Source organism: Phocoena sinus, chromosome 7, assembly GCF_008692025.1.
Source record: "Phocoena sinus isolate mPhoSin1 chromosome 7, mPhoSin1.pri, whole genome shotgun sequence".
NCBI lineage: Eukaryota > Metazoa > Chordata > Mammalia > Artiodactyla > Phocoenidae > Phocoena > Phocoena sinus.
In genome coordinates, this window is record NC_045769.1 from 65,826,787 (window position 1) to 65,839,971 (window position 13,185).

General features: G+C 34.9%; 1 protein-coding gene across 3 annotated transcripts in view; it reads right to left on the bottom strand.

Moving 5' to 3' along the window:
* Positions 1-13,185, bottom strand: part of XIRP2 (xin actin binding repeat containing 2) — a 340,525-nt gene that overhangs the window by 19,599 nt on the left and 307,741 nt on the right. For all 3 annotated transcript variants that reach the window (XM_032637472.1, XM_032637471.1, XM_032637470.1), the window contains 2 exons: positions 600-710; positions 148-220 (listed from right to left, as the gene is read on the bottom strand). In XM_032637472.1, the coding sequence (XP_032493363.1) occupies positions 148-220; positions 600-710 (184 nt within the window). The remainder of the gene's footprint in view (positions 1-147; positions 221-599; positions 711-13,185) is intronic.

The window sequence follows — 13,185 nt, forward strand, 5'->3', positions numbered from 1 at the left end:
AATACTACTCTGTCCCCTTTGGGATCATAAGTCATAGTTACTAACTTTATTTAGTGGGAAGGTTTGTGCTTTGGAAGTCCTCCATTCAAACACAGAAACATCAATAGGAAAAAGATATATTGGGGTGAAATAATACCAGATTCTTACCTGTTTCTTGAACATATTGATGGAGTGGAGAAGCTTGATTTATTTCCACAGTGTGTTTTTCAAGATGAGAGACCTGTGTTTAAAGATAATTTTAAATAAATAATTGTTTTTAAGAAGTCAATTATTTCAGTATTGCACACATATTCTTCATTGCACCGTGATTTTCTTCCAAGACTTCAGCGCACATTGATTACACTTTGGTCATTTATTTTAATGCATGGGTTCATGCTATAACAGAACAAATATGAATTGACACCTAAAGTGCACTTATATTTTTAGGGTGCTCATTTTATTTTTCAAAGAATATCAACCCCAAAGTACGGAAAGAGACACTGATGTGTATTGATATTAAATATGTAAAAGGACAATAAAAGCAACTGTTTATAACAAGGTCAGAATTTCCACACAGTTCTGCAAACTGTGTGGAAAGTATTGTCTTTCTAAATAGTTACCATTTCTGTTCCAAGAACATCAATTTTGTGTGCTTTGGAAGTTTCTTGTTCATTTCTTTCCATTTCCTGGCTGTGTCCTGCAATGTCGACCTGGCTGCTACGGATTACCTCCTGAAAATGAATGGATGAACGAATGAATGAACGAATGGACAATGCTTTAAGAAAATTCTGAAAATTTTAACTTTTGTTTTATTAATGCAATTTCAGTGACAGATGCTTCTGAAAAAAAACCTGTTTCCTCAGTATATGAGTTTACTTGGCTGTTGTAACAATTACCACAAAGTTAATATCTTATACGTCTGTAGGTCAGAAGCCCTGAATGGGTCTTACTGGGTGTTGGCAGGTGTAAGAAGGCATGCATTCCTTTCTGCAGGCTCTAGGAGAGAATCCATTCTCTTGCCTCTTGCAGTTCTAGGGACTGCCCACTTTCATTGGCTTATGGCCCCCCTCCTCTATCAAGTTGAACTTTTTCTCACTCTGCGACCTCTCTGATTTTCTCTTGGGATCCCCTCTTTCACTTTTAAGGACCACTGTGATTACACTGGACTAATCCAGAGTATTCAGGATTATCTCCCTGTCAAAAGGTCAGCTACTTAGCAGCCCTAATTTCATCTGCAACCTTAATTCTTCTTTGCCATGTAACTTAACATATTCACAAATCCTGAGGATTAAGACATAGATATCTTCAGGAGCCATTATTCTGCCTACTACCCTTAGAAAGCAACAAATGTTAATGAGGCAACTCATACCCAATATGACAAAGATGAATCTCAAAAAGAAAATGAAAACCCTTGATGAAAAAGAAATATATTTTGTTGTTTATAAGGCAGAGTTTGATTCTACAGAAAGACATTCCTATCTTCAAGGTGGCCTTCTGGTTTGATGACACATCCAGAGTTCAATCGAAGACTATAACCATTAAATATAACCAATATAAATAGGCCATATTATGCTAGTGTGTCTCTATCTTCACACATGGCACTACTTTTGATTTTGGTTAAGTTAGCACAGTGATCCTGGCTGAATTGGAGGGTTGAAACTCCTATTAATTTTGGTGATCCGGCCCTGCTATTACTACAGAATGTGATCTGACACAAGTATATGATTGATTGATTGACTGATATGGTGAAGCAGCTGGCATACTGCTAAAAATCTTAACATCAAAAAATAAGGCCATAGACAGATGACTCTCCAAGAACACACCTATTTGATTGCCTTTGAGGTTGGGATTTCACTTTACCCTTGATATCTACATGACTAACAAATACTGTTTTTGAGATGAGATTTAAAAATTTTTGTCTTAGTAGAGAATAGTCAAGTGATCAAAGGGGGATTTTTACTATTAATCAAATAGGAGCACTAACTTTTTTTAAAAAAAACAAACATGGAGTTAAATAGTTCTAAGGGATCAAATTCTAAACTTTAAACCAAGAATAAATTTAAAGTTAACTCATGAGATCTTGACTTGTGATTTTTTTTTCTTGCTAGTGGACTTCTAGTGTCTGGCTTACCCCCAGGGGTATCTGGTATACAGGGTTAAAGTTCCGATTAACCAGATGGCAGTCAGACAGTTGCTTAGAGATATACAGTATTATCTGATCTTATTACACTATATAGGAAGGAGAGTTATGACAAAAAATTGATACCCTCCCAAAAGTCCTTCAGAGAATTGAAGCCAGAATGTAGGTTTGCACTTTAAAATGTAGATTACATTTCATTGGGTGTGTTAATTAACTAGATGGGAGGAATCCTTTCACAGTGTGTATGTCTATCAAATTATCACTATGTACACTTTAAATATCTTATAATTTTTTCAATTATACCTCAATAAAGCTGAAAAAATATAAATTATATCTCATTAAATTAAAGGCCAGTGTAATCTTTTCCTAAGCAGAATGGGTTTCTAGCCCTAGAATCAATAGATATTTATTAACATGCTTGACACATAGTTTATGCTAAGGAAAAGTTTACTTAACGAATGAATGAATAAAATAGCAAATTTCCATTAATAAATGAATTTCATTCAACCTTCTATTCGCCTGAGAATGTCCTAGAACCTGGGGTTAGAACAATGAACAAAATGTGTACTTTACTTTTTCAAGAGGGAGTATAGGAAATAAACAATTCATATTCTTTCCTTTAAGTTCAAAAAATCATAATTCTATATAATAAAAAGTTTTGCATAATCAAGTTTTATTTAAGCGTATTAATAACATTAGGCTGGAGGGAACAATAACTGTCAATGAAGACCACAGATAGAAAAAAATGCATGGGCACAAATAACAACTCTTTGCATAATAACTGTTTACAACTATGGCAAGTCTTTCCATCTATAGGAATATAATGGGAATATTCTATGGCTTTCTTATGACAGACACACTGAGAAATAGGAAGTACTGATTAAACAGAAAGTGAAAGAGCAAAGGACATGGGAACTGACCAGTACCAAGATCCTTATTGAAAGGCACAATGATCATTACTATAGAATCACATCTCTGCCTAGAGGCCCAGATGACAAGCTGTGGCCCAGAGACAAGCTTATTTGACCCACTCAATGTTTTTTAAAGTTCTGAACTAATTAAAACCTACAAAAAAAATCAAGATTTCTGCTTATGTTTGAAAATTTTGAAGATCTGGCAATATGCCATATTCCAACATGGCAGTGGCTTGCTGGAACAAAGTAGTGGCCACCTGTCTTAGTTGGGGCATATACTTTTCAGTTGGTCACTGTTCCCATCACTCACTAATAGAGTATTTAACACTAAGTTGACATTTAAAAAAAAAAACCTGCCTATCATCTTTAAATATATTTTCTTGTAGGAGATGACACAACATAAACAGTGGAAGGATACATAAATTTAGTTTAAAGGTATAAGTTTCTACTTCGGCACTATGTGCTATTACTAAATACTACTGTAATTGCTACACTAGTTTGGTATGTCAGTGTCAATGCATCAATTTTACTGCCCCCTGTTTTCTGCACTTTACATAACGTCCGTCTTAAGATATTCCAAGATTTTGTTTCCATCATTTACTGTGTTTCATATTATGCAACTAGTAGAGTTGGATTTTAAATCTGACTTTCATTCTTCCCAATTGCTGGTGTCTATAGAGTGAAGGGTTAGATAAAAGGATGGATCATCATAATGCTCAGGAAGAAATCAAGTTACACAAATAAAATGTAATAAAGAATTCCGGCCAGAATACCACATGCAAACTCACATAAAATAGTTCATGAAATTGGTACTTAAAAATTAAATTCAAATATAGATCGGGCTGCAAGAAGAAAAATGCAGTTTTGTTCACAGGTGGATTAACCAAAGTCAGGAATGGGGATAGTACTCACTCCCTCCTTTATATTAGATATGCTATAATCTTAGGTAAGTTACTAAATGACACTTAAACTCTTTTTTTAAATATCATTCTGTGAAAAGAAAGATGATATATACGTGGTCTAATTTTGGAATCTAAAGGAGAAAATGTGGCATGATCACAAAATGTTATAATATTTGCATAGCTCATGCCAATCTGATATCAGCTCATAGATTAGTCAAGTATATTACAAAAGTCTCTCATGGATGTACTTCTAAGGAGATTTCTCCAGCACAGGAAAGAGTTCACACTCTGCCTACCCAACTTGCCACTGTTATTATCATTACAGGAAAAGACATTGTACATTTCCACTGATAAAAATGCAAACTCATGCTAGCATAATGAGTAAGGAAGGAAAAGGACAGACTTTTTATGGTGACTCACTATTATTGTGGCTCTTAGAAGTATACCCAGTAGAAAAAAGTGTGATGAAAGACTGGCAGAAGAGTAGATGATTACCGCCTCACTAGAGTGGAAAAAACAGCTCATGCTCAATACCAGTAATTCAGCAATTTTACCCATCACTAACCTCATTCTTAATAAAACTAGGAAGGGTTATGATGTATTAATGTTACATGCATCATTGTCAAACTGACAGAAACAATACCAAAAATGTGCTATTTATGTTAGCAAAGATGTCAGTTGATTCAAGGTTTGAAAGAATAATCAGTTCTTTCTTTTAAGTGATGAGCATAAAAATTTGTGGTTGATATATTGTGTTTGTCTAGATTTTGATATGTTTGACTTCAAACATGTTTTCTTTTTGCCCTGAATTTTCTCTTTACGTTTTAAAAATTTACTTTACAGTATAAAATTTGACGTCCCTAGCATTGGAGCTTCAGGTTAGGGCTTTTCCTCATTCACTATACACTTCTGAGTCTTGGCTCAAAATTATTTTCTATTTGAAACCTTTCCTGACTTTTCTATACAGAGTTCCCTATTACTGCTTCTTTTATTGTATTCCTGTATGGTCAGTACACAACTCTATTATCTACCTATCCATTTCACATTCATTATTTGATAATATGACCCTTTCCTTGAATTCATGCATCCTCAAATCCCAATGTTTAGCTTCCTGGTAGAGAGTAGATGCCCCCCAAAATATCAAGGAGTGAATAGTAATATTATGAGCAAATAGTCAATAGTAATATCATGAGCAAATAGTCACTTTTTTCTCAGGAGTGTGAAAATTTTATGATTTTATAAAAATCTAATTTAAAAATTAAAATTCTATTTTTTCCCCACATAATTCTATGATTTTATTTTTTTGTATTTTGGCTGACAATCTTTGACACTGAACATTTTATGATTGGTAGGTGGAGTTACTGAAGCTGATGCATATAACGATAATGTGTCAATCATTGACAAAGTATATGAAGAAGAGTTCTCTTGATAACATTGCAAGTGATCAGAACATTTATGGAAGAATATGGGCAGTGCTGTGATGCTGTGAAGAGCAGCTGACATCATTAGAGGGAGGAGAAGCCTGTACCAAGAAACCAAAAGATACACAAAGGTCACAAACACATACAAAAAGGTAAAGAACATTGAAAAATAGGAAAATTTATTTTTAGGTGGTCTTTTTATAAAAAGATCTTCATGGTGCTAAAAAGAACCAAACTAGTCTGTATGTTCTTTTTTTAGTGAATTGTTATTATTCACTGAGTTTGTGAATCTGATGTATTGCCAAGAAATAGCAGTAGAAATGTGTTGAACAGAATTACTGTGACATCAAAAAATTAAGTTGAGGTACTTATGATGACAGGAAAAGACAATACTTTATCCTTATTTTTAATATCAAGGGAAAAGAAGAATCAAGGCAAATGTAAGTCGTGATTCTTCATAGAACTCAATATATTTGCAAGTGAAGACTACAGTTTTACTTGGCTCAGTAGTAATGCTCCCTGAAGCTATGAGTGTGTCCTAGTTGGACTGTTGGATCCTAAGAGACTGATGATGCAAAACATTCAGAAAAAAAATTAAGATAGTAACTTTTTCCTTTGAAATCACTGCATCCCTAAATGTCAGTGATCGTATATAGCTTCACTGATACATTTATTTATTCAGCCAATAGCTACTGAGCACCAACTATCTCTACAGCATTTTGCTAGGCGTTGTCAGTACTGTTTTAGTAAAAGTTTTATCTACCAACCTATCTACATATCAATCATCTGTCTATTCATCTATCTCTGTATCTGTGCAATATATAAAAATATGTACAGGATTTCCCTGGTGGTCCAGCGGTTAAGACTCTGCGCTCCCAATGCCTGGGTTAGATCCCTGGAACTAGATCCCGCATGCTGCAACTAAGAGCCTGCATTCCACAGCTAAAAAGATCCTACACGCCACGACAAAGACCCGGTGCAGCTAAATTAATTAATTAATTAATTTTTAAAAATGTACATACGTATCTAACGGAATAAAAATGGCTCACTTAGCTTGAAATTCTCTTGAGACAAGATTTGTAATATATACACATGCATGAATTATGCAGGTTTGTTGTATAAATCTCTGAGAGAAGCATTATCGTTCAATTATTTTCAGCTCTTTCTAGGCTCAAAACAATTATGCTTTGGTCATATTTAGCTATAAAGAGCAAAACATAATTTTTTAATAAAAATACTTAATTTGAAAGTAGGAATATTTGACTTCAAAGAGGGAGGTTTATGAATAAGTAATGCCAGCTTTCACTACTAAAACTTTGTCCTCTACTTTCCCCAAAGTGTTATTTATAGAGCCATATCCCAGCGTCCAAAAATGTTGAAGATTCATTAAAAGAACATGTAAAAGATGTACTCTCAACTGGGCCATCAAACATATTAGTAATATAAACAACAATAATTATGTGACAAACTAAAAAGAACAGGATACATAAAAACATTCAATTTTCAGTAAAGGACACCTTCTAGAAGTTTTATGGAGATGTATGTTTTTTATACACACACATACACACACACACACACATGTATACATGATTTCAATCTAACATAGACGTAAGGCATCTTAAAACAAAAAAGGCACTTGGATATAAATAAACATAAAAGTACAATAAAAGAGGCTAAAACTTAGTCTCAAGGAGCAGTGAAATTACAAAAAAAAGCTTGCAAAAAGAATGAAAACATTTTAAAGAAAAAGAAAACCAGGGATAACATATATCTTACATTAATTAATGCAAACCAAAAGAGAGAAAGAGAAGAATTCTACCTTTTTATTATTAACCCTGTTCACCAATATCCAATTGATTTATAAGCTCCTCCAATTCTATCTTTAATTATCTTTTGAGTCAATGCCCTCTTTACCCTAGAACTTCTGACCCGTTTAAGTCCTCATGTATTTAATCTGCTATTTCAGTAGTCTCCTAACTTATCTTCTTCAGTCTAACCTCGACGCCATTTATATCAATCCTATACAACTAGAAAAAATGTTTCTTAAATGCATATCTATTCATCTTACTCCCCTGTTTGTTTCTTCAATGGTTTTTGATTGCCTTAGAATAAAGTAAAATATCTTTATTATAGCATATAAGTTTTTCTCTTACGCAGCCTTTGGCTACATCTCCAGCTTCATGACTCAATTGTGCCTCATTATATTCACAAATATACTATTTTACCTTTTGCATAAGTTGTTCCTTTCACTTAGAATGTAATTCTGTATTCATAAAAAATTATTTTAAGTCTCAGCTGAAGCATCCTCCACCCTCAGATTCCCCTCCTTGACCATCCTTCATCCAGAGTAAAGTTTATCACAACCTCCTTGTGTCCCAACAAACCTCATTTATATTTTCCATGATAGAATCTACCATATTGCACTTGTAATTATTTGTTATATGTGTTTCTCTCTGATAGAGTGAGCATCTTGAGGGCAAAATAATATCATACTCATCATTGACTCTTTTGTGCTTGACATATGGTGAGTGGTTAATGACTATTAGCTGAATAAAAAAAAAAATAAGGCACAGACTCTGGAGTCAGCCTTCCTGAGTTAGGATCACATTTGCTCACTTTCTTGGGCAAGTTACTTAGGTCTTTCATGAGTTCATTTCTTGTCAAAAAAAAGTAGGGGGCGGGCAGCTAAAAATAATGCCTATCTCAGAAGGTTATTGTGAGGAGAAAGTCAGTTAACATATGTGAAAACCTGGCTCATAAGTGCTACATTAGTATTTGCTATCTTTGCTTAACATATTCATTGCACACTTACTCTGCATCAGCTATTTTCCTAGTAACTTGGGATACATAGTAAACAAGGCAAAAAAAAAAAAGATTGAAGGAAAGTAGATTGTCTGGTTATGTCAATACATTTTGCCATGAATTTTTTCATTGTAGAATTAAGCCCAGAAACGAAAGAAAAAACAAATTTCAATATGTACATTTTTTTCAACCAGAGAAGTAGTGGATTTGGGAGATTTTTCAAAGAGAAGCAAAAAGGTGCCTATGCATATTATAACTCTTCTAAGTCATTCTGGCCCCTAGGACATGGACATTTCTATAGAGGCATGGCCAGAGCGTGGCTTTCTGATCACCTATCCAGTTTTTCTTTGGTTCATTGTTCATGAACTGGTACCCAGTGGAGAGTCAGTTCACAGTGATTTAATCTACTATTATACAATTCTTCTCACACTTAACTCTTTCCTAAAAAGGTCCTGTTGTGTGCCTCTCATCTAGACGATAAAATAAGAATGTTAAGATTTGTAATTTATATATAGTTTTATCAGTCACAGCTCCCAGGGTCAAGCGTCAGAGTCTAACTGATTTAAATAGGACAGGTACTTTGTTAAAGAGACATTTCATAGCAGAAGTGTATTCCACAGAATCTCCAGGAATAAGACTCCAGAAATATACTTATTCTCACAGAATAAGACTTGGAGGTTTTGTAGCCAGGAACACTGCCGAAAAATGCTGCAGAACCTTCTGGAGAAGGCACCCTTGCTGCTGACATTGGACACACTCATTGCCAAAGCCACTGATACCATATAACAGATATTGCTTCTAGAATGGTTCTTTCTTGAAAATTGATGTAGCTAATCTCCGCCACCAGCCATCACCAAAACTGATTCTTCATAGTCCCAGCTTCTCATGCCATTTCATTACTTCTTAATGCAAAGACTGAGTTGGAGGTGTCTGATTGGTGCAGTCTAGTTCACAAGCTTGGGTCCTAGATACCAGCAGGGCCAGGAGAGTGAGTGTATGATATTTGCAGCTTCTTCTAGTGGAGGCTGGTTTTGCCTAATGGGGTGGTGGAGTCCCCAAGTACAGGAGGTTCAGATGTCCAAAAGAATGAAAAGAAAGTATTATTTGCCAACACGGAGGTCTTATTAACCAAACAGAAACCAGTTAAAAACACAAGAAAAGGAATGCCACTCATTTTTGACAACAGATCACATAGTAGAAAACGCTACTCATGTCCTATGATGAAATTGATTTGGGCTTATTTCTTGGCAATATATGTTCCATGTGACATTACAACTTTCTTCAGGAAGACTGAGACAGTACAATTTGCCTGCTAATAGGGTCATGAAGAGTTCCTGTTATACAAACCTGCCTCCTTCATTCACTGTCCCTCTGAGCCTTTATGGTCATCAGTCTTGGTCACTGGGAGGAATACATTTTAAATCCTTATATAAAATCCAAGAGGAAGGAAAAAGCACCATAAAACAGATTTGGCTCTGATGTAAGCATTCCAAGATAATCCATGCAAACAAAGCATTTCAGGATAATTATTAATTATGACTGCAAATTAATTACTCTGATCATTTGGGTTTTCTTCATAATGAGGAAAAATCAGGAAAAATAAAAGGGTAATTAGTTGCAATTTCACTGGTGAATGTATCTACTAGTAAAACGGGGAATGGAAAGAGATTGAAGTAGAGACAGGAATGTTGGGTTATGGGCTGGAGTTTGTCATCAATTCAAGTGAGAAATCAGGTACGTAAATCACAGCTAATTTCAGTCTCACTTAGAATCCTCATTTGTAATCTGCTGGGGTAGAGAGTAGGGAAGGATTGAAGGAGATAGATAGGAGGAGCTACCATTGATTGAGTGCTGTTATGTATCAGGAAATATACAATGCCCTTCACACTTTATAACATCTAATTTCTTAAGAACTTTACCACTTTTAAATTCTACATGTTGATTACCTATGGACTTAACCAGTAAAAGGAGGTGAAGGGAAAATGCCGTGCAAGATTTGAAAATTCCAAACATATACCATGAATATAGAGATGAACAAGAATTCAGTCAACCAGTTGTTTTGAGTCAATGCTTTTAACACCTTAAAGCAATAAGCGATGTGCTCAGCATGCACCTGTGATGTACCTAAAGTGCATTTAAAGTAGGGACAAGAAAGGAGAGTTATTCTCAACTAGCTAAGTATGCTGAAGAACTGCACTAAAATGCCTTCAGAGAATCTAAAAATTAATAATCATGTGCTGTAATTTTTATTGTATATTAATTTTTTTGAAAAAAATCACTGAGTCTTTTACCCTAATATGCTTTTCACCAGTATATCAGGTAACCACACAATTTGCTTTATTTCTTTTAGGGTTGTTGATTCAGTGAACCATCTTTTCTATCAGTATAATATCGGTCATCAAGTGCAAAGGTTTCAAGAAATATAAAAATCAATGTCAGAGGTTAGAAGGGTCTCAAAATGGAAACAAGGTTCTTACAAAAAAGGATAAAGAATGATTTGCTTTAAGTAGATGCTTAAATAGTTTCATTTTGCCTAAAAATATACATCTCCAGCTTATAAAAATTGAGCCATTTAACTCCTATAGATTTGTAGAAACAAATCAGATGAAATGAAATTTAAGGACATACCCTTTGATCTGTACTGGATTTTCTCCCAGTTACACTTATCAGTTCCAGGGCACCCACCCACTTGCTGAAGACTCATGACTGAAGATCAAGTTGGTTCTATAAGGATGCATCAGAGCGGATGAGATTCACACAGGCTTTGCTAAGGAGTGATAGTCTTTAAAGCTTATTTCAAGTATAGTGGTCTATGAAACAGTAAAAGATAAATACTTGATCATGTATCTCAAAATTACAAGAAGAGAAATAATACTGAGCATAGGTGCCAAACACAGAGCCTATGATCATTATATTTAAGTAATTTAACCTGTATTTTGTGTGACATGATATTGTCTGTCTCACCACTATTTTTACAGGAGGAAATCAACATATTTGCATCTGATTCTGATATAGAAAAAGTAGGTCTGTATGTAAGTATCTATAATTCTCTCATCAGTATTTTTTTTCACACTCCCTCCTCCCCACAAATTATTGCTTTTCTTTCTCTCTTTTCGGTACCCAGACTTGATGGTACACTTTCTCATTATCATAATCCCCTCTCTAGTAACGAAAGGCCTGGAAAAAATAAAGACAGGGAAGAAAAGGAACTGAGGAAAAAAAGGAAAACTTTTTTTGATCCTCTAAAAGAAAAACAAAACACAGAAAATATGATTGGGGGGAATTTGTTGATATTTTTAGAATAATGATACAAAATGCTTCTGATAAAAGGCTCACAAACTGAACCCCAGCCTAAAGTACTGACTTCACCGAAGCACCCTAAACCTCCCCACACAGTTCTATACACTGTGCAATATGATGAATTGCAGGATCCAAGGGAGGAATTTCAAATGCCATAGCAGGATGATGTCTCTAGAAGACCCTGGTATTTACCCAAGGATAAGGCAGATGAATTGAGCACTTGGCTCCCCCTATTGGGGTCCATGTAGTGGCTGGTATAGGATGTGCCCTGTCCTCCTGATGGGGTTAGAAATGAAGTAGTCTCCTTAAAAGCTGTTTCTTGGACCATGCTGGGTAGATCACTCAGGATAGATAGGGATAAAGAACAAGGACAAGAGAAGGCTATTAGAAGGAGATGTAATCTTACTCTGGGTTCTGTGATGTTGAGATTTGCAAAGAAGCTGGAAAAAATGAAGAATTTCTTAAACATATCTCTGTAAGGGCATGGTGCTAAGGACAGAATCTCTTAATGCCTCTTCCTTTTCTCAGGCCTTGTGTTCTTCCAGTTTTTTTTAGCATGATAATTCACCCGTAATTATGCAAACTAATAAATAAACGAACATCCAAAAGAATAGACAAGCTTGACTCAATCCAGGCATTTTCAGAGATCCATGAAGACAGGTTTATTCTGAGAAATATGAGACCCAGAAGCAGCAGAAAGAGCTAATAATATCCTCTTATGTCAAGTGCTTACAGAAAACACCCGTTTTATAAAAGTAATCATGTGGAAAAAACATTTTGCAGATTTTACTAAGTTCTGCCAACAAAATGATTGAGTAATGTTAAGGGTTTCTTTTGTTGTTATAATTTTCCTTGCTCCTCACAAACTAGCAAAATCTCAGAACTTAAAATTCTATGTCTTGCCATTCTATTATAAAATTTAAAAAGAAAGTAAATTTAATTCGTATATTATAAGATATTGTCTATATACTTGAGAATTCTATTAAGCGTAATTATACAAACAGCACAGTTACAATTCTAAACTAATAGGAGACCAGATTGAAGAAGGGGCTATACAAATGTATTTTTTTTCTATTCCAACTTTCCCTAAATATCCACTCCCTCCCATAAAAGAAGACATAAAATTTGATTATGTCAAAACATCTGTGCTTTACATCTTTATCAACATCAAAAACTTTTTCAGATCACCTGCTGAACCTCTAAGAACATGAAACTCTGTGCTCTCACTTTGTGTCTTTGAGGAAAGGGTCTAGGTGACACTCTCTCAATAACCGTAGGCCCTGTGATAAGAACAATACCACTCCTTTTCTCCTAAAGCAATCCCAATTCCTTTCACTTTAAAGGAGTGAAGGGTATATCTGTAAGTATACTTGTCTTCTGTAAATGAAACTGAAAATGGATTCTATAAGAACAAAAAGGTTTCAGAAACAGAAAACTCACCATTAAAAGTACCATTAAGAGAAAGAGAAACTTTGATAGTAATACTCCAATAATTGGGTAAATGTTACTACTACAACTTTTATTTTGGAGAATAAGATGAATCATAGAAAAGCAACCAATTCAAGGTTTTTTGAAAGCATTGAATCTTGCAACTCAGTTTTACTTATGAGTATTTGTACCATTCACTGAGGCCCTGACTGCCCGAGAAACTGTGCCGGGGGCCCCCCTTCCTCTGGTAATGTTTCTAAACCCCTCCAAGCCACCAGGCAGATTAGTTTGTTTGCTCA